Here is a 22,378-nt window from a genome sequence, read left to right as displayed (position 1 = left end):
ACTCGTTCATAATTAAGAAGAAACAAAATGAGATGAAATACCATTTTGTATGACTATCTGATTAACCATGATGAAAACGGTCAATTAAGCCCAAAGACCCCTGCCTCGCCACATGGACGCTGGGCACTTAACAGGTGCAGGCTCTTTGGAGGGCTGTGCTGCGATGCACAGCAAATCCTAACTGCATATTCCCTGGTAGCCCACAGACATGTGAAACAAGTGACCCAAAAGACATACATGCAAGAATGTTGTTCCTTGGGGCACTGTTAAAAAGCAAACACTGGAGACAAAGCATCTGTCAAGAGGGGACTCACAAAAACAGTGGCTCATTCTTGGCCGCTGAGAGGCCAGTATGGTTAACTGCTCTTAGAGCTACTACCTGCACAGCAACCCTATCCACAGGGGCAGTGCCCGCCTGCTCACTACACACTCTAAGGAGGCCAGGTCCGTGAAGCTACAACCAGAACTCAGGCTCCATCATTCCACTTTAGTTTCTCCTTTACATTACTATAAGGCATTCCATCGTTATTTCTAAGATGATGTATTTAGAAGGATTCATTACCTATTAACCTGGTTAATAAAGGAGGAACTGCACAATGTTTGTTACAAAAAAAACCCCATTATGTCTGAGAACATAAGAAAATGGAAGATGATAATGATAAAGCCAAACCATGAACAACTATGAAGCCATTTCAAAGCATAAGGCACCATAATGTACTGCAATGAAGCAATCATAATATTGTTAATTTTTAAAATGCAGATTTGGGTATACGGTATGGTCCCATTAGTGTATTTTCAGAAAAAAAGAATTAGTTGCATAAAAACTTACTGGAACGATTTTTTAATGGTTAAACTGTACAGATGGAAGGGTGATTACTACTCTACATTGACTATGCTTTGGTACAATTTTGAGTTTTACTATCTGCATGTGTAATTTTTATCATTAAAACTCTACTTCAGTGAACTTAATAGAAGAGGAAAACACACAATGAAGGAGGTTAAATAGTGTCAGAAAGCAACACTGTTGGGTCCAAACCCCAAGGATGCCTGGTTTACAGGAGAGGACAGGTCTCCCCACTCTGCACCTCCTTAAAGATGAGGGGGTATCAGTCCCTGCCCAGCAGGGTTGTGCTGAGAACAAAGTGAGTTTCCAGAGCAGTGCCTGGAAGCCTGCCAGGCACAGAGCAACTACCCAGTAAGTGTCAGCCTTTGTTAGGATCTGTGATGGCTAATTGTCAACTAGACTGAGCCGTGGGGTACCCAGATATTTGGCCGAACATTATTCTGGGTTGTTTCTGTGAGGGTGTTTTTGGATAAGATTAAGATTTAAATCAGTAGACCGAGTGGAGCAGATTCCCCCTCCATGATGTGGGCGGGCCTCATCTAATCCACAGCAAGGTCTGAATAGAACAAAAAGGCTGACTCTCCCTAGGGTAAGACAGAATTCCTCCTGCCTGACTGCCCTCCAGCTGACATCAGCTTTTTCCTACCTTTGGACTCAAACTGAAACACTGGCTCTTTCTAGGCTGTTAGTGTTCATTGCTCAGTCATATCTGACTTTTTGTGACCCCACAGACTGTAGCCCACCAGGCTCCTTTGTTCATGGAATTCTCCAGGCAAGAATACTTGAGTGGGTACCATTCCCTTCTCCAGGGGATCTCCCTAACCCAGGGATCGAACCCGGGTCTGCTGCTTTGCAGGCAGATTCTTTACGTCTGAGCCACTGAGCCTGCTAATCTCCAGACTGGAATTACACCACTGCCTCTCCTGGGTCTCCAGCTTGCCAACTATATATCTTGGGACGTGTCAGCTTCCATAATTGCATAAGGCAATTCCTTAGAATATGATATGTAAACATATATAATATAATATAATAAAAATAGCCTGTTGGTTCTGTTTCTCAGAAAAGCCCTAACACAAGATCTATGAAATCTGATTTGTTCCAAGTCCAATTACAGCCATAAAGTTCCTGCTCATGATAGTTTCTGCTTGATTTGCTCAAGTTTGTCTGAGGTCAAGAGAAGAAAGTCAAGGTTCTCGGGGCCATGAGTCCCAGAATCACCAGTGAACTGTGTGGCTGGGAGAACATTCAAACTCACTTGCAAGCCACACCCAGCACTCTCTCTTGCTGAATCGCTTTCAAGTCCCTAAAACAAACCTCAGCAGAGGGGGCACGAAAGGATGCTGAGGACAGAGGCTCATGTCTGGCCCTTCCAGTCCCCCTAAAGAGCAGCTTGAACACAGCGTGTGTGAAGTGACAACTGCTCTGATACTTGCAAAGCAAATCAAAGTAAATCCATTATGAAAACCCGGTGCCTAAAGGAACACCCTTAGGAATGCTATTTGCGGCTGGGGGACTCAATGTACTGAAGCCCTTGCAAAGCACCCCCGATCAAATCTTTAATAACACTACTCTTTATTTTTTATTTTATTTTTTAATTTGGCCATGCCACGCAGCATGTGGGATCTTCATTACACCACAACTAGGGGTCAAACCCGTGGGCCCTGCATTGGAAGTGCAGAGTCTTACCCAGTGGAATGCCAGGGAAGTCCCTTTATTTTTTTATTTTAATTTATTATTTGCCAGTTTCCTAAAACAGTTTGAAAGAGGCAAAGACTAACACCAATACATCAGATACATTAAAACTTGTCTCAAATTCAGAACAAAAATAAATTATGAAAATAAGAATATATCAGGCATCCGTAACTATAGCCTGTCAATCATATGTCAGGGCTCTTACTAATAATTGTAACTAAAATTTACAGTACATGTCAAAACCCTGTCTAATAAATATTCTACCCACTCACCTAAGGATGAGGAGTGGAGGAGAAGCAAGGTCAGCATGTTTAAAAGACAAAAGTGAGTGTTTTTGTGTTTTGCTGAAGATTAAGTGTTAGCTCTAAAACCAGCATAACAGGGCCTTCCTCCTGCACTGCATTTGCAAAAACAGACCAAATGCTAAACCGGGGCCATTCAACTGAGAGAAGCAAAGATCATTTCTAAGTTATGAATTCAGCAAAGGATGTGCAGTTCCCTAGACTCTAATTCACATTTTCTCACTCTGTAAAAGAAGGGGTGTTTCATCGTCCATTTTTTTCTGTTTCATTTAGCTAAGTAAGGACCATTAACATTATACATTTTCGATGGAAAACACAATAAAAATTTTATACTAGACAGGAATTGATAAGCAAGACTTCACATTTAATTCATAAAAGATGTCCATAATATTTTATTTGAGCATGTTTTCAGAGGATAAGTCACCAAGTCTGATGGCTTAAATTGGTGACAGAAAAGGAACAAATCTGAAATGGTGGCCCTACAATGACAAGGACACCCAGATAGGACAGTTCCCATGAGCATGGTGGGAGCACTCCTGGCCGGCTCACAGTGAGTCACTTCCACCTCTGCCCACCTCCAGGGCTCTGAGGGGGAGACCAGATCTCACCTGTGGACACCATCAAAAAGCTGGCCTCAGACAGATGCTAGTTGAACAGAATTACTGACCAAGCCTGAAGATATTTTAAATACACACACACCACAGCATCTCTATAATCTCCCATCCAGAGTTCTCACATGTCTTGAAACCTACAACTGAATGGAATAAGAAGAGCTCAGGCTTCCGAGAAACTCACTGGTGTGTGGTCCCAGACAGACCATGAGTAACAGCATATAGATAGGACAGAAACTAGATGCACCAACTGTCGGACTCTGATCAGCTTAGAGGAAGTGAGCAGAAACATTAGCCCCACAGCATGAGACAAGCCAGAGCAGAACCGATTAGCAAGCTCACCATCACCGGGGTGTGGACGGGAGGGACAGGACCAAGCACATTTAATACCGAGGGAAAAAAGAGAAAACTGAGGGTAGAAAAAGAGGAAAGGATGGGGGGAGACACTGTCTGACTGTGTTCCTCACCTTCTGAAAAATCCCTTGCTGACCCAGACACCAGATGAGGCTTTAAGAAACCAGGATAAAACACAGGATCAGGAAAATCATAGAGGAGGAGAGGTCAGAGGTGACCTTGGAGACCTTGCTCAGCTGCTTCAGAGAATTTTGGAGGGCAAGGTGGTGGGAGTCCTGAAGCCTGGTCCCAACTCAGACACGCTGCTCACGGCCCCGCGGGGGTCACCCACCCCTCCTGAGCCTGGATGAGGGACTAAGAGGGGGGTGAGCGGCTTCCAAGGTCCCTCCGCTCTGTATGTCAGCAAGTCAATACTGCAGTTTCCCATCCCAGGTCCAAGGACAACCTGCCAAGCTGAACAGAACAGGAGAGAAACGACTTCTCCTGCGGCCTTTCGCCTCTCTGGCCCCAATCTTCACAAAGGAAAGCACAGTGGACATGCCGGGCAAACACACTCATCATCTGGCCCCAATCTTCACAAAGGAAAGCACAGTGGACATGCTGGGCAAACACACTCACCACATGAGCTTGTCCGAATGAGCCTGCCTGGGCAGAGTCCTGGCAGAGGCTGGGCCCTCACGGGCTGCCCGAACTGAAATACCAAGGCCATGTGCAGAAAGAGACTCCAGCGGCAGCTCAGAGCGAAGAGCGATCCTCCATTAGCACCCAGCCTGGGCAGCACCTCAGCCCAGCCACCTTCTGCACCTACTCAGCATTTCTCTGAGTTTGCTTGTTGGGGCAAATCCTAAGACTGTGCACTGCCCTGGAAGCACAATGGGTTACGTAACTCCAGGCAGCCTGGGCACCCTATCGGCTCATCTCGTTAAACCACCCCAAACCAAAAAATGACGCACCCCAAAATGTGATATCCCTGGGGAGGAGGAAGGGGAGGGGGAGCGGGGCTTTGTGCTGGGCAATTTGGCTTTGCCTAAAAATTAGAGGGGAACAAAAAGCCTGTTGTTCATCTCAGCGCTCCCTGGGAACCGGGGGTGGCATGGATTTATCTGAGGCTGGATGCCAAGCGGTCTCCCAGGACTGCGCTTGGCAAAGCCCTTGGAGTCCACATACATGTTGTTGGGGATACTCAAGAGGGTTTTCTGGTTTGTGTCTTCCTCCCAAAGACCAACATATAAAGCTTTAACCTGAGTGTGTTCTGCACTGTCTGGCTGCCTTAAGCACATAACAGTGGCTGTGTTTACACTCTTGTTTACCAAGCCACTGCCAAACGTGACAGCACTGAGCTGTTTCTCAGCTGTCCCATGGCGCCTGCTTCGGATGTTCCAGCAAAGAACCGCCAGCTACCACGCCCCATAGGGCTTGACGTTTCAGCACTGCCATTCTGCCATTACTCTGCCCTCGTTTGTCACGTTCGAAGTGAAACTACTTTAACAAGTGAAACGCTTCCTGGATTTCACTGGCAAAATGCCACTAGAATCCCAGCGGTGAGCTTATGTGTTCAGACAAATGAAAATGCAGTTGGGACACTGCCTCCTCTGGGAAGGCCCCCTGGTCTCCCCCATCCTTTCCCCTTCAAGGCTCAGCCAGCCCCCCTCCTTGGTGTTCTTCCGTGTGCCTAACCATTGGTCTAACCATGCTGCATAGCCTATTTCTACTCGCTTATTTGTCTCCCCACCTGGACTGTATTCCTGGCGGAGGTGGGGCAGGGAACATGTATCTTAGGGTCAGGGTCTACATCAAGCCCCACACCTTAGAGCTCAGGGATCTGAAGGCAGGATGCTGAGCTTTTCCTGGTTTAATCAACATTCCCCACTTCGTGGGAATGCAGTAATAATTAATCGACACATTTCATTCACTCAGCAAATAGTTACTGAGTAACGGCCACATGCAGGTGCTCTTACAGTCATGAGACTCAAGGATGCACAAAACCCGCGCCCTTGCCTTTGCGATTGCCCTAGCAGCAGTTTTTATTTACCTGCAAGTTTGGTCAACAGAATGCCACCATGGTAGTGCATGGCTAAATCTGGGGAAGAAGCTAAAGCAGGTAAGGGAGATGGGGAAAGGGGTAGACCATTCTCTCTGCAGGGGACTCACTAAAGGCCTCCAAGGAAATGCCATTTGGAGAAAGTACAGTAGGAATCAGGAGGCCACCTGCGGTTAAGGCCACCCAGGAGCTGGGCAGCAGCGAGAACAAAGGCCCTGAGGTGGGATGTTCTGGGTCTGTCCAAAAATTAGTGAGGAGGCCAGTGTATCTGGAATGGAGTGAGCTGAAGAGGAGATGGGTCAAAGGGGCACAGGAAACTCTATCACTTAAGCCATGGACAGAAGGGAGCCTAGGGGAGGTGTGGAGCAGAAGAGTTAAGCCATCCAACTTTGTATTTAGAAAGTCACTCCTTTGGATAGGCAGAGACTGGACTGCACAGAGGCAAGCAAGGAAGCAGGAAGCCCAGTCAGGAGGCCACTGCAACAATCTGAGCATGAGATGAAGGTGGCTTCAACCAGTTACTGTTGGGGCTGGCGAGAACCAGTCAAACTCTGGACACAGTGTGAACCATGAGTCACTAGACTTCCTAGCGAACCAAGATAGGAAAGAGATACAGAGGTCACGAGTGCCTCCAAGGCTTCTGGCCTGAGCAGCTGAAAGGGCAAAAGGACCATTTAGAAAGACTGCAAAGAAAGCAGGTGGAGGAGGAAACCAGGAGTTCAGTGAAGGCCAGGGTAGTGAGAGAAGCCCGTCAGGCATCCACGTCAAATGCTGTGCTGTGGAGCCAGACCCTCACATCTGGCCTTCAGGGAGAAAGTCCAGCATGAGGGCAGGCGCTAGTAGCAGTCAGCGCAGAGGCAGGTTCCAACTCCTGGAGCCTGGGGGAGACCACTTAGGGAGTCGCAGACCCAGGAGAGAGAAGAGCTGAGCCCCGGGGCCTCCCAGTTCCTGGAGAGGAGCAGCCAGCCAGGTCAAGACCCAAAGCCAAGGGAGGACCACATTTTCAGGAGAAGGGGGTGGCTGGCAGTGTCAACTCCTGCCGAGAAGGCTGAGGATGGACTGCCGAACTGCACGAGGCCATCAGTACTGGGGGTACGGTGGGGTCTAAGCCTGTGTGTAGTGGACACACGAGAGAACAGGAGAAAAACCAGAATCGGCAAACCAAAGAGCAGAGACAAGGGATGCTGGCTGTGGGGGAAAGAGCAAAGAAGCATTCCTTTTAAGAAGGAGGGTGTGGTTACCTGTTTTTGTGCTAATAGGAGAGACACAGGAGCAAGGAGAAACGGATGGTATGGTAGAGACAGGACAGGTGCTGGGCGCATGTCCTTTGGGGGCCAGGCAAGTAGCAGGAGGGTTCAGCACACAAGTGGAGGAAGTGCTCGGCACCCAGGGGTTCGGCTGGGATCCCCGGCATCTCCACGTCCCTTTTGGCCAGGAAGCTTTTGACATGGGGTGGGGTGGGGTGGGGTCCTCTATGCTTAACTGGTGAGAAAATGGGGAAAACCAACTGGAAGCAAATCTGCATATCTGAAACTGTCAATGAACATCATTTCCAACAAGAGTGTGAAAGCAAGCAGTGCAGACAAGGTGAGACCTGGGCAGAAACTTCGATAAAAACGCAACTGGATGTATCACAATGATCCTCACGGCTGTTCCGCACACCAGCCCTCACCGTTCCCACTCACAGCCCCTCCGGTGCTGGCTCCAAACACTTGTCACAAGGATCCCTCAGGGAGAGAAACAAGCCAGAGCTCCATTACGATGTGCCTGAATAGCAGGTGCTGCCAGTGCACTGGGTGGGTGGGGGGTGGATCCCCCTGTTCCCAGGACGCTGGGAAGGTGCGACTGACACAGGCGTCCATGAGAACTTGAACTTGGCAGTGTGCACAGGGCCCTGCGGGGAGTTCCCCGCTGCTGCAGCCCACAGCATCATGGCGTGTTATTTTCATTACACCTGTTTTATGTCAGAAGAAACAGAGCCTCAGGGAGAGGGGCGAGGGACCAAACCACCCTGAGCACCGCTACAGGCCGGGCGCACTGCTCAAGACTCAGTGCTCCCATCTTTAACCTTCAGGACAATTCTATTACACAGTGTCTTCATCTCAGACAGTTCAGTTCTGGACAGCAGGTCCCACGATCCCAAAGCTGTGACTCCTTGCCCTTTGGTGGTCTCTCCTCAACCTCCAGGTCCCTTCCCAGACCCCCTCCTGCGGCCCCACCATTACCCAGTCCTCACTGACTTCCCCATCCCTGCCAGGGAGAGGCCCCCTTACCGGTGATGGTGCAGGCATCTCGGTACCCTCTGCAGCTGGGCACATCTTCCACGGCCTCGCTCACATAGTGCTCCTCGGGGATGCCCAGGCCGCAGGCTAGGACTGCATGGTTGCACACCTCCGAAGGGGGCACAGAGTTGGCCAAAGTGTCGTCGTGCAGAGCTGTGGCGTCCAGCTTGGCAGGTTTCACAGGGAGGTGCCTACTGCCATCGGTGGCCCCGCTGCTGGAGTCTGGGGCAGTCGGGCAGACAGCCCCCAGGAGGTCTGGCACACTGGCAGCGGCTCCTCACGGGGAACCTAAGGGACAAGCCAGAGACAGGAGCACGGTGACTTAGAATCTCTGAAAAAAGTGAACAAAATCCTCAGAAAATAAGAGCCCTCAGATGACAAGTGATCACATTGCAAATTTTGTTTCCTTTGAGCCAAGGTGTTTCCAACTGAATTCTTCAGTTTCGATAAAGAATTGCAAGTGAAGTTCTATTCAACCACTCAGGGACCAGTACAGACTGAAATACAGGGCACGTGGCTTCATTTACTAACTGAAACCTGTCTGAAAGCAGCTCTAAGCCAACAGACAGACTGGACCACAGCTAAGATGAGGGCACCTACCCTGATATGGGGCTCTCCAGGTGGCTCAGCTGTAGAGAAATGCCTGGCAGTGCAGGAGACGTGGGTTTATCCCTGGGTCAGGAAGATCCCCTGGAGAAGGAAATGGCAACCCATTCCAGTATTCTTGCCTGGGAAATCCCATGGGGAGAGGGGCCTGGTGGGCTACAGTCCATGGGGTCACAAAAGAGTTGAACACGACTTCGCAGTTACACAACTACCCTGAAATGACCATACCCAGGCCACTTGGCAGCCACACAGAGTGTGGGAAGCGCTGTGTGTGAGCATTCTGTACAAGACACAGGCCCATCTATCTGTTTGCTCAGTCACCCAGTGAGTGTCTGACTCTTAGTCCAGCTCTTACCAGTCTGATTTTTACAGCTGAAGGACAGGGGTCCTCAGAGAGGTTCAGAAGTTTCCAAAGGTCACAGAGCCAGGTGTGAACTAAGAAAAGGGATAGGAACTCCGTGGGGAAATGATCCTAGGCACCTGGCCACTGCCCCTCACTCTAGTGTATGCAGACATTTCCAAGACTTCACACGGGGTTCAGGAACAAAGCAGTCGCAGCCCTGGACGCTCTCTGGCTCTGGCCAACCCTGGCACACCAAGCAAAAGACTTCTTTCAGGCAGAGGAAACAAACGAGGCTTAAGGAAAGTGAGGGTGGACGGCCCTGAGAGATGAAAGCGCCTCTGTCTTACTCAGTTCTACTTGGGGAGCTTGCGGGAAGGAGAGATTTTTCTTAGCAGAGGAGTGAGAAATCCTGCATCCGGGTCAAACTGTCAGCAAAAGAGGGGCCAGGAAAGGAAGCAGGAAAAAAGAACGCAAGCAGGCCAGTGGTTTTGCATTTGAGCTGAGGGATTATCTTGCCTCTCACTGGGGTCCTTGGCCCAGGTGCCCTGCCTCACTCTTCTCCACTCGTGGTCCACGATTCCAGCCCCCAGGCTATCAAGCCTAATCCAGTTTGCTGCCAACAGAAAACATGTATGCATGCTCCTACAATTTCCTTCTTCTCCAGCATGGGATTGTTCTTGCAGCTCAGAACTTGAGCTAAAACCCCCCAGAGCTGTGTGACACTGGGGGGATAGTGTTGCTCCTCCAGGCCTCAGCCACACCATCATGAACAAAGAAGGGACTGAATGAGCATCAGAAAACCAGTGGCCTTGCAGCTGAGCCACGCCAGGAACCCCAAATGCAGGTAGGTGGAGCTGCAGGAGGGCGTCTGTGTCCTCCTCAGCCCTTCCCCCACTCCCCCAGTGATATTAGCATGAATCCTCTGCCACCCATGTGGAGGTGACCTCTGGCAGGAGAGTCAAGTGACACTGTGCAGACAGAACTGCCCTCTGTGAACACAAATCACTCATTTCCCAAGAGATAAAGGAAGAGGTTTCTCGAGGACAAACTTCCTCCAGGCTGTCAGAAGGAAACCAGAACAGAACTTTGGGCTGGAGGTCCAAAAGGTGACAAGGAGAAACCCATGCTGGAGGATGGGGGAACCTCTCCAGGATCAGCCAGGTGCCTGAGCTTTCAAGGTTTATGTTCTGGGGGGGCAGAGGCAGCCAATATATCCAGGGACTAACTTACAGTCACAGTTCAGCAATTCTGAACCAACAGGTCCCAGAACAGCAAAAGTTTTCATCAAGGGACAAACTGTTTACCAGGACCATATAGCCCTCTACTTCTACTGTGACAAACTGCCACAAATTTCGTGTTCTGAAATAGTCATTCATCAAGGCAAGACTGCTATAGGTTGTAGCAGTCCAACAGGAGCCTTGCCAGGTGGGCTCCAGCCAAGGCATCAGCAAGGCTGAGCTCCTTCCTGGAGCTACAGGGAAGAACTCATATCCAGGCTTATTCAGAGTTGTTGGCAAAAATCAGCTACCTGTGGCTGCAGGACTGATGACCGTACTTCCATGTTGGCTGTCAGCCTGGGGCTGGTCTTTGTTGCTCGGGGCTGCCCGTGTTCCTTCTCATGCTTTCCATGGGCTCCGAGAGGCCTCTCTCCAGTCCCTGCACGTGACCCCTAGGTCTCAGAGCCAGCAAAGGCATGTGGAGTCCACATGCTCTATCTGCTTCTGCAGCATCTTTCTCGCCTCCTCTCCTGTTCTTTTCTGTTTTCAAAGGCTCATAATCCAGGACAATCTCCTTATCTTAAAGTCATGTGATCAATAACCTTATTTCCATCTGCAAAGTCATCTCTTAGCAGTACCTAGATCACTGCTTGACTGATTAACCAGGGGATAGGAATCTTGATAGAACAACTTGAAATTTTGCCTCCCTCAAGGGCCTTTGGTTCTAAAAGAAACAGGATGCTTTAGAAGGCCCCACATTTCCCCAAGCCTAGTGAGAAGGCAAACCAGTCAGCCCACAGCCACCCAGACCCTTTTGGTTCTACAGGAAGATTTAGATCCAACGATGGGTATCACACAGGACTGGGTTTAGTCCCAGCTCAACCATTCCCTACAGACTGCAGGGGTCAGGTCCCAGATAGACTCATCGATAAAACATGGGTACCACTAACCAGTTGTCAAGTTGCTGGAAGAAGATAGTCTGCCAGGCCTAGGACAGCAGGCCTAAACTGAATTAAAAGTTAGGAGACCTGCCCTAAGGATCATAAGCATTTAAGCACCTGAATGTGCAGTGGAGGCATTTTTTCAATACTTATTTTTATCTTAGGAACAATAACATTAGGCCAGGGAACTTGCAGGCTGTGGATGGTCCTAAAGGAAAAGGACCATTTGAAATCAGGGTGAACACTCCAGAACCTTGACACCTGCTTCAGGATGACTTGCTTACAACCTATTAATATCTTGACTATGGCATGACTGGCACCGGAGCTCCCCCGTCTCTGGCCAGGGCCATGTGCTTTGTTGCCATCTTCAACTACTTCTCTGAGCAAACTGCTGCCTGCTTAACAGGTGGTAAGATGAACATGTGCTTTTTGAAAGTGCAGAGAGCCCCAGCATTCCTTGCAAAATGAGCGGCAGGTCTGGCACTGGGCTTGGTCTTTTAAATACATGACCTTGTTCAAGGTTCACAACCTATAAAGTAATATCAGTATCTGCTTTTTACAGGAGAGAAAACGGGCTCAGAGAGATTAAATAACTTATCCAGGATTTGAACCTAGATTTTTTTTTCCCTTTATCATATTTTTTCATTGAAGTTTAGTTGATTTACAATGTTGTATTAATTTCTGCTATACAGCAAAGTGATTCAGTTATACATATATACATTCTTTTTCATATTCTTCTCCAATATCTCCAAAGGATATTGAATATAGTTCCCCGTGCTACACAGTAGGACCCTGCTGTTTATCCACTCTAAATATAAACGCTTATATCTGCTAACCCCAATGTCCCACTCCATTCCTCCCCCAACACGTCCCCCCCTTCGGCAACCATAAGTCTGTCCTCTATGTCTGTGAGTCCGTTTTGCAGACGTTTGTGTCACATTTGAGAGTCCACATGTATGAACCTAGATTTAAATGGCTCCAAAGATGCTGCACTCTCAAGAGTTGTGAATATATTGTGCTTATGTGTTTAAAGTTGTTCTACGTCCAATGGAGAATCAGACGTTTCATGGGATCTTGACCAATGATCGTTCTCCTGCGTCTGTCCACTGTCTTTTCTTTCTAGTTCTACCAGTTTATTGCTACCAACCCGTCACGCTCCACCCTCATGCGCACATGCTCAGTCATGTGACCCCATGGACTGCAGCCCGCCAGGCTCCTCTGTCCACGGACTTTCCCAGGCAAGAATACTGAAGTGGGTTGCCATGTCCACTGTCTTTAAAAACAAGGCTCTTGCCATAACAGAGGCAAAGGAACTCAAAACCTCATTGAGACCACTCAATTCCTTGCAAGAAATACACCTCAGATAGCCCAGAGATGAGGTCTGGCCTCCAGGGCCATGCCGAGCTGGCTCACAGCTGATGGGCGACCGTACTGGTTTGCTCCTCTTCTACCACCTCATCTGACCTTTCTGGCCAGCTCCTTAAATAACAGGACAAGGGGCTAAAGAGCGGAAAATATGATGTAAGAGTTGAACAGCTGGAGAGGGAGGAGATGAGCTGCAGTTTTGCAGCAATAGTGCAGAAGTGCCAAAAGCAGCCACTGGTCCTACAGGAGGATACTGCTCACTGAGGGCTTTCACATGGGCGTAATGCCCTTTGTCCTGTAAAATAAATCTACAGCACAGCTTGGTAGATCTCCTCATTTTGTGAGGTAGGGGGTAGGGAATTTAAGCGACTTGCTCAAAGTCTTCTTCATACAACTGGCAAGAAGCAGGACTGGAAGTATTTCTTATTTACTCAAAAATTTCAGCTACTGCTACACCACGACACTGCACAAGGAGGGAGCAGTTTGGGAGAGGGCATATGTGGCTACCCACAGAACAAGTAAGAAGACTTGGAACAGCTAATATCAGCAACTACAGCTTCCCTGGTGGCTCAGACAGTAAAGCGTCTGTCTGCAATGCAGGAGACCTGGGTTCAATCCCTGGGGTTGGGATGATCCCCTGGAGAAGGAAATGGTAGCCCACTCCCATACTCTTGCCTGGAAAATCCCATGGACGGAGGAGCCTGGTAGGCTACAGTCCATGGGGTCGCAAAGAGTCGGACACGCCTGAGCGACTTCACTTTCACAGCCAGAAAGAGCCACATTGGGAACCAAAGGCACAGGAAAGGCGATGCCCTATGGTCTCCAGGAGGGCTATCATGGCCTTCTGTGAAGTCCTATGAGACCCCTGAGGGTCCCTGGCGAACGAGAGGCCGGGACATCTGGGGACTAATACTGGGGTGACTGAAGGAAGAACTTGAGCATGGGATGGGGGCTGCACACTTGTGCCCATCACGCGTGACCAACACCTGTGCCGTCACACGCATACAGCACTTGCACCTCACGCATGAACCCGACAGGCGTGCCTGACACGTGCGCAGCTGCCGTCACGTGCCCTTGTCATGTGTCCCCGCCACGTGTCGCTGACCCACGCAGCAGAGATGTGCGCCCGTCACGTGCCCCTGACCCGTGCACTAGAGAGGTGCACCCATCACATGAGCGGCTCCTATACATGCACCTAGTATGTGTGGGACGCCTCTGTGTCTTTCCTCCCTTGCTCTGTCTCTCTCTTCCACACGTTCTCATGCCTAGGCACCCACATACACATGTGAAATAAATTTCATTCTTAAGGCTATACTGTTCTCCGGCTCTGAAGGTGAATCTCACCCCACCCCACCCACCCCACTATTTTTTTTAAATCAAGAATCACTCAAAGAAAACTTCCATCACTCAAGGCAATGACTCTGACCAAGCTTAATCCCATAACTCAACCTTCTCTTTCTAAACTGTGCTAAGGACAGAAACAAATCCATCAACAAAGCCACTGTCCCCTACAGATCGCTAAGAAGTAAGGAGAAATCTATTTCATCCATCAGGTCTCACTGAATGAAAACTGTCATGTGACCAAATTCCTTGGTTTCCAAAAATAATTCTGCTGCAACCCACAGAACAGAAGTGCCCAGCTACCCTGCCTTCTGCAAGCCCTGCCGCATCTCCTGAAAGAAGGAGAATAAAAAGGCAGCACGCTCTAACAGTCTTACGTAACAGTCCCGGTCTATCCGGCTGGCGGCAGCAGATTTATAACGCACCATAAATAGCTCCCTCTCTGGGGAAAGGAGACCAAGTAGGGAGGCTGTGCTGTGGAGCCTCTCCTCTTTCATCCCCAACAGAACCTTCATGTGTCTTCCAGCACAAAGCAAGTTCAGGAAGACCAGCTGGCCCATGTCCAGCACAGATATAAGTTACCTAAGAGACCCTAAAAGCTGAGCAAGATGTTAAGGGAGCACTGTCTCCCAAGTTAGCATAGGAACCACATGCTCCCCTGCGGACAGGCTCCCCAGTATGCCTACAGGGCTGCTCTGTGCTTCCAAGCCAAACTGGGGGAAAGCAATGCTCTCTGGACATTTCATTCTGCCAACCAGGGAATGTAAGGCCAGCCTGATGGGTGGCAGGTAGGTTGGAGATGGTTCTTGGTGGAGCATCCCCGCCCGTATGCTCCCTGCCCCAATTCTAACCCCCTATCAGAAAATTCAGATCTGCAGCGGAGTCCCCTCCATATCTCCAAGTCCAGGGAGGAGTCCAGCCTTTGACTAGAAGCTGATCAAAGTCAGACAGGGTGGCAAGAACAAGAACTTCATCCCAAGCCCCTGTGGGGTGGCTTGCTGGAAATCTCTGTGATTCCAGAATAGAAAGATGTTGCTATGAAGAAACAAAACGTCCCGAGAAAACCTACATGCCCCAAACAAGGAAGCCCTGTTGTCCACATTGTGTGCGCTGCCACTTCGAAGGGGTGTGGGATGTCTGGGGAGCAAGAAACGGGGAGAGAGAGAGTTGTGATCCACGGGCAAGGCAAGTGCACGAGGCCAGAGTCAGTAATAAACCATGCACAGCCAGAACAGCAGCTGCAGTGCTGTCACGCTTGAGGATAAAGTTAATACAATAACCAGAGTGAGAAAGAGGCCCAGGAGGGTGGCGCCAGGGTGGGAGAGGAAGAGGGAAGAGAACAGGTCTCTGTACATGACCCCTTCTTGGGTCCTGGCTCTTACTGCACTCACTCCCCAGGTGGAGTCTGGAGTTTAAAAACTCATAATAACTCCAACAAGGAAAAGAGCACGAACGGTTCCCATTTATCGCAGTGACTGTGACTGTGAGCCCGGCCAGGCCTGGGTGCATTACCCCAGGGAATGCTGACCTAAAACTCATAAGACCTGTAGGCCGGCATCATGCCCCTCCTCCAGTTGTTGGCAGGGAAACTGGGGCTGGAGGTTTCTCCCCACAGTCCCAAGAACCCAGAGGTGGGGCTGGTGTTGAACCCAAGGGTGTTTAATGCCTTAGCACATGCAAACATACCAATAAATGCAAACATCAGTTTAGTTCATGGTATCCTTCTCTTGGGCTTCCATGGTGGCGCTAGTGGTTAAAAAAAAAAAAAAAAAAAAAAAAAAAAACCACCTGCCAATGCAGGAGACAGGGGTTTAATCCCTGGGTCGGGAAGATCCCTTGGAGGAGGGCATGGCAATCCCTTCCAGTTTTCTTGCCTGGAAAATACCGCGGACAGAGGAGCCTAGTGGGCCATGGTCCACAGGGTCACAAAGAGTCAGACACGACTAGAGTCAGACAAAGAGTCAGACAAAGAGTCAGACAAAGAGCAACAGCACACACAGCACATCCTCTCTTACCACTTATGTAGATCTGAAATATTTCAAAAACCAGGTGGGATATAAAAAAGCAATCCTACATGAAAAAGAAAAATTCAAGATTATAAGAGAATGTCCATTATAAGACAAACGCTTTCAAAGAAAGTATGAAAATTATTTTATACTGAAAAAAATGTTAACTTCTCCAATAAAAAGGCTCATGTAGGGAATCATTATGAGAAAAAATTCAAACAGTAGTTTTCAGGAGAAAAATCACAAGTAATCAGAGAAACAAAAATGAAAACAAGTATGAGACACTCTTTTGCCATCTATCCCACTTCACACTTTTTCCCCTACTTATAATCTGTGCTGCTGATCATGCAGGTTATGAGGTGGTTCATGCTCGAAGTGTGCATCAAAAGCAGTTCCAAATGCCTTCTTTTTAATGGCTGAGTAATACTCCATTGTGTATATGTACCACAGCTTTCTTATCCATTCGTCTGCTGATGGACATCTAAGTTGCTTCCATGTCCTGGCTATTATAAACAGTGCTGCAATGATCATTGGGGTTCACGTGTCTCTTTCAATTCTGGTTTCCTCAGTGTGTATGCCCAGCAGTGGGACTGCTGGGTCGTATAGCAGTTCTATTTTCCAGTTTTTTAAGGAATCCCCACATTGTTCTCCATAATGGCTGGACTAGTTTGCATTTCCACCAACAGTGTAAGAGGGTTCCCTTTTCTCCACACCCTCTCCAGCATTTATTGTTTCTGACTGGCATGAGATGGTACCTCATTGTGGTTTTGATTTGCATTTCTCTGATAATGAGTGACGTTGAGCATCTTTTCATGTGTTTGTTACCCATCTGTATGTCTTCTTAGGAGAAATGTCTGTTTAGTTCTTTGGTCCATTTTTTGATTGGGTCATTTATTTTTCTGGTATTGAGCTGCATGAGCCGCTTGTATATTTTTGAGATTAATTCTCTGTATACCCATGGATGATTCATGTGAATGTATAGCAAAAACCACTACAATATTATAAGGTAATTAGCCTCCAATTAAAATAAATAAATTAATTTACAAAAAAAAGCAATTTCACTTCTGCAATAATTTCCTAAGGAAAAACCATAACTGTGTGCAGAGACTGACCTTTCCCCCTTCAGCACTAAGTCACAATAAGAAACCAGAAAACAAAGTTGTCTAATAATACAGATTTCAATAAAAATAAAGCATGGTCCAACCATATAAGAGGCCTGCACATGTCCCATTTCTAATGATATTGCAGAGAAACCCATGCAAGCCAAGAAGAGAGGCTCGGGATAAAATGAATGGGGAAAAAGGCAAGTCACAAAACAGTGTTTAGAATATAGTGTCTCTGTTTTAATAAAAACGAGATGCATAAAATATAATTGAAGAGTACGTCCAGTAGAATTTCATCTCTGCAAGCATCCTTTCCCCATCCACAGAACTACACCCAAACAGTCTTGTTACCCCTCTGTATTAGGTCCTTGGCTGTCCTCCAGCACGACAGTCCAGCCCCGACCTCTCCACGCTTCAGCACTGACTGCGGCATCATCTGACCAGCCCACACATTTAAACAGCCTGGATATGAGCACATTTCCTCACCCCGGCCACACAGGCGCAACTGCATTTCCTAAAGCACACCCACTATAAGCTCAACCCCTCTGGGGACAGAAAGACACAGTCGCCATGAGTCACCATGGGATGCTGGGCAAGTTAAAGTCAGTTAAGCCTCAGTTTTCTCATCTACAAAATGGGAAGTAATAGTAACACCTAAGTGTGCAAGGCTCTCATGGGGATGAAAGGAGCTAATACACTACAGTCAAAATGTCCTCTAGTGAAAGTGCAAGTTGCTCAGTCGTGTCCAACTCTTTGCAGCCCCATGAACTATACAGTCCATGGGATTCTCCAGGCCAGAATACTGGAGTGGGTAGCCGTTCCCTTCTCGAGGGGATCTTCTCAACCCAGGGATCGAACCCAGGTAGCCGTTAATAAATGTTCAAAAAATAATAGCTCTGCTCAGAAACCCTCTGAAAGTAGGGGTGAACCTATTGAGGAAATGGGGGCTCTATGTCAACAGGCATTTTCCACAATCAGGCTTTTTATAAAAAGTCCAAGGACACACAATTTGTATTCCATGCCTTGTATGGTTTGGGAAGAAATGAGTAAAATAAAGACTTATTTCTGATTTTTCACTGTTGTGTCCCCAATGCCTGGGAAACATAGTAAAAGCTGGGGTGTGGACTTAATTAAATGATGTGGCCGTTATGCTCAAACCTACTGAACATAACCAACCCAACTGTTCTGTCTTAGCCACAACTACACGACTGGCCACTCACAATGGTGGTGACCAAAAGTATAATGGCTTTCCACTGAGTCAGCCATTATATCAGGAAATGAGAAGGAAATGTTTGAGGGGCTTCCTGAGTGACAGAAGTACCATCAACCAGGACCATCTCACAGTCAACCTCTGAAATTAACCCGTAAAACTTAAAGGGGGAAATTGCATCTAAACATCAGAGGAAGACAGGAAGTTTTTGTTTTAAATTGTGTCTCGAAGAAAGATTCTTTCCATTTCCATATCGGCTTCTCCATGTGTGCTGACCTACAGTGAAATCACAGCCTTCTGTTTTTGAAAACAGATTCCGCAGCTATGGAAACAGAAGTTGTCGCTTACGCTGACTTCACTGTAGGATCAAGTAAGAAGAAACATCTCAGCTTGGACACAGCTACTTAGCTACAAATATTGTTCTTTGCAATAAAATGTGCTTAACTGTAATCAATAAATAAAGCCCTTAAATTCCTAATCCTCTAAATAAACTGTACCACATAAAAGTTCATTTGGCTAACAATTCGTACTTCAGGCACATGTGTAGTCAAAAGGTGTCCCATTCCTGATTTTATTAATTCTAAATAATCCCCAAGAGGCAATTGGGCCCCACTTGGTCCACACTCAAAGTCAGATTCTAGACTCAAACCAGCTTGATGGCAAAGAACAAATTCTCCACATAGCGCTGATGCAGGCATGTGGAAACGGCAAGAGAGGAATGGGGCATCTTAGCTCAATTTTCATCATCTTAGCTCAATTTTTATCATCCACTTTCAGTAAGTAACCCAAGCAGACCTTGCTATTACTCATGAAGTAGCAAAAATAATTAGGAATGCATGGTATTGGGAGCAGAAGCCAAAAGTCTCTATATAAGAACATCCCAGGAAGCAATGAGGTCAGAGATCAGAGCCACCAAGGGGCTGAATCAGGAAGCACACTCTCCCCTCCCAGAAAAAGGCACCCAATTAAGTCCTTCTGACTGAAATTAACAAGGCTGTTACTAGGAAACTGGTCAAAACAGCCAAGCACTCACTGAGTGAATTTGACAGTTGCCCGTTCAGTGACAGAGCTTCGTGGGATGGCAGGAGGTCCCTAGGGTGAGGGACCATGATAAGCACAATGTGTAAGTGCAGCAGCAAGACAGGAAGTGAAAGGAGGAAAGGGATGGTGGGGGGCGGGGGATGGGGCAGGGGGTGGGAGGGGAGTGGGAGGGGCGGGAGCAGGGAGAACTGAGTCATCCCTAAGCAGAAGAGGGCTGGCGCCTCACTAGTCCCCACCAGACACCACCTTCCAAGGGTGCCAACTGCAGGAGGCCGCACAGAGGCACCGCTTCTGCCTGCTCATGACCTTGCTCAGAGGGACCAATACCCACAGGCAACTTTATTTATCAAGTCGGGTTCTCTCTCTCTCCCCATCATCTTTCCAACACAGAGCACACAGCATCTCTCAATAGCTGTGGCGGGTCTAACACAGCTTCTTCACAAGTCAAAGTTGAACAGCAGACCCAGCTAAGATGTTTGATGTTCAACATCAAAACGACACTACCTGCATGACCTCAGAAGAACTGATAGGGTCACACTTTTACAACTGTGTTATGTTTTGCCTACATTGTGCTTTCAATTTTTGAACTAACTGCCAAATCTTAAAAATCATTAAGTGTTAACAGCAAAAAAACAGTCTGGATTTCTCAGCTCCTCTTGATAAATTTGGAGAGCTGGCAACTTCAGGCTCACGTTCTTGAGATTTTACTGAGAAGTAACACTTGGTTAGGAGCTGCTGCTGCTGCTGCTGCTAAGTCGCTTCAGTCGTGTCTGACTCTGTGCGACCCCATGGACTGCAGCCCACCAGGTTCCTCCGTCCACGGGATTTTCCAGGCAAGAGTACTGGAGTGGGGTGCCATTAAGTACCATGTACTGCTCCCTAGTACATGGTACCCAGTTGGTCTCATTCCTTTGTGTTATCTACCTGGCCTGTATTAGCATGTTCTATAGAAAAAGAGGGGCAGTGTCCTGGAATCTTTGCTTCCACTAAGACAGAATGATTTCCCTCTTTTATACATAATTTTGCAAAATTCCAGGTATCTCTGGCATATAGATAGGTTTTAGATAAAGTTGAAATTAGCTTATTGTTTATACTTACAATTGTGACATATAACCCAATATATAAGATTTTTTTAAAGAAATCCTTAAGCTTCACATAATGAGACTTTTCTCCAACTAATTCTACTGTTCAATTTACAGTCAGAATTTTACAGGAGAATTGTGTTAGACCTTCAAAGACTAGATAATTCCAATTATAGTTAAATTGTTTCAGAGTATAAGAAATGAAAAAAAAATCAATTTCTTATTAAGCAAATATAACACTGACATCTAAGCCAGATAAATATAGCACAGAACAGTGTTGCTGTGGAACATGGGGCATGTGTCCTTTTCAATTATGGTTTTATCTGGGCATATGCACAGTAGTGGGATTGCTGGATCATGGTAATTTTATTCCTAGTTTTCTAACAAATCTCCATACTGTCTCTATAGTGGCTCTGTCAATTTACATTCCCATCAACAGGGCAAGAAAGTCCCTTTTCTCCACGCCCTTTCCAGCACTTATTGTTTGTAGATTTTTTGAGGATGGCCATTCTGACCGGTGCCAAGAAATACCTCATTGTTGTTTTGATCTATATTTCTCTAATAATGAGCGATGTTGAGCATCTTATATGCTTGTTGGCCATCTGTATATCTTCTCTGGAGAAATGTTTGTTTAGATCTTCCTCCCACTTTTAGAAGATGCAACGGAAGATAAAATGCCAAGTAAGACAGCAAAGTATAATACTCAAAAGTAAATGGAGCAAGGTATAGGTAAAACATAGGGAAACATTTTAAAAATAACACAGTTATTCATTATGACACAAATTAATTGTTAGAGTCAAACACTGGAAGCAATCTCAGTGTTTCTATATAGGAGTTTGTTCAACCAAACAACGGAATACCACGCAGCGGTATGTAAAGAAAAAATACAGCGGGAAAGTGGAAGTGAAGTCGCTCAGTTGTGTCCAACTCTTTGGGATCCCAGGCTTCTCCGTCCATGGGATTTTCCAGGCAAGAGTACTGGAGTGGGTTGCCATTTCCTTCTCCAGGGGATCTTCCTGACCTAGGGATCAAACCCAGGTCTCCTGCATTGCAGGCAGATGATTTACCCTCTGAGCCACCAGGGAAGCCCAGAAAAAATATAGCAGGAAGAGCTCCATAAACACATTCTAGAATAGTCTCTGGAATATACTGTTAAGCGAAAAAGAAAAACATGAAAACATTATTACTTTTCTTTACAAGGAAAAAAGGAAACAAAATATTCACACATAAGTAGCTATTTATTTTTACAAAAAGAAACACGGGATAAACTAACAACTGGAAATGGATTCCCTTTGGGAGTGGGTAGGAATACGGTGAAAGAATTAAGAATGTAATGAGCCACCTTTGGGTATAGCTTTTCCTATACTTTGGACTTTGGAGCATGTTAATGTTTTACATAATCTAAAATTTTAATTAAGTCAGTGAAGATGGAGGGTCTAATATTGCATGCAAACAGAAAGAGGTAAACATAACCATAGAGCAAACAGTAACAACCTTAGCAACCTTAGCACACAGAAGAAAAGAAAGCATTAATCAAAAAAAAAAAATCAGAAAAAAAAGTGTCAATGACACTCTTGCACACAATCCTCTATGCTGGCTTGATGAGATACATTCCTTACGGGTAACAAAGAACGACAAGTAGTAAAATCTGAATTTGATTTAGTAGGTGTGTTGACGTAGTGGTACTGTTGTTCTGTTTCGCTCAGTTATCTCCAACCCCATGGACGGTAGCACACCAGGCCTCCCTGTCCTTCACTGTCTCCCACAGTTTGCTCAACCTCATGTCCACTGACTCAATGAAGCCATTCAACCATCTCATCCTCTATCTCCCCCTTCTCCTCCTGCCTTCAATCTTTCCCAGCATCAGGGTCTTTTCCAATGATTCTGCTCTTCGCATCAGGTGGCCACTGTATTGGAGCTTCAGCATCAGTCCTTCCAATAAATATTCATGTAGTAGTATGAGGACAGCCAATTTTTCTATTATTTGGGGGTACAAT

The 22,378-nt window shown here is 47.0% G+C and overlaps 1 protein-coding gene across 5 annotated transcripts in view; it reads right to left on the bottom strand.

Annotated features, from left to right (window-relative positions):
* TRAK1 (trafficking kinesin protein 1) overlaps positions 1 to 4,722 on the bottom strand; it is a 96,936-nt gene extending 92,214 nt beyond the window's left edge. For all 5 annotated transcript variants that reach the window (XM_018066986.1, XM_018066987.1, XM_018066989.1 and 2 more), the window contains exon 1: positions 4,422 to 4,722. In XM_018066986.1, the coding sequence (XP_017922475.1) occupies positions 4,422 to 4,512 (91 nt within the window). In that variant the 5' untranslated portion in view covers positions 4,513 to 4,722. The remainder of the gene's footprint in view (positions 1 to 4,421) is intronic.

The sequence above is a fragment of the Capra hircus genome, chromosome 22, assembly GCF_001704415.2.
Source record: "Capra hircus breed San Clemente chromosome 22, ASM170441v1, whole genome shotgun sequence".
Classification (NCBI taxonomy): Eukaryota; Metazoa; Chordata; class Mammalia; order Artiodactyla; family Bovidae; genus Capra; species Capra hircus.
The sequence above is the reverse complement of the archived record's forward strand: the minus strand, read 5'-3'. Positions and strand labels throughout refer to the sequence as shown.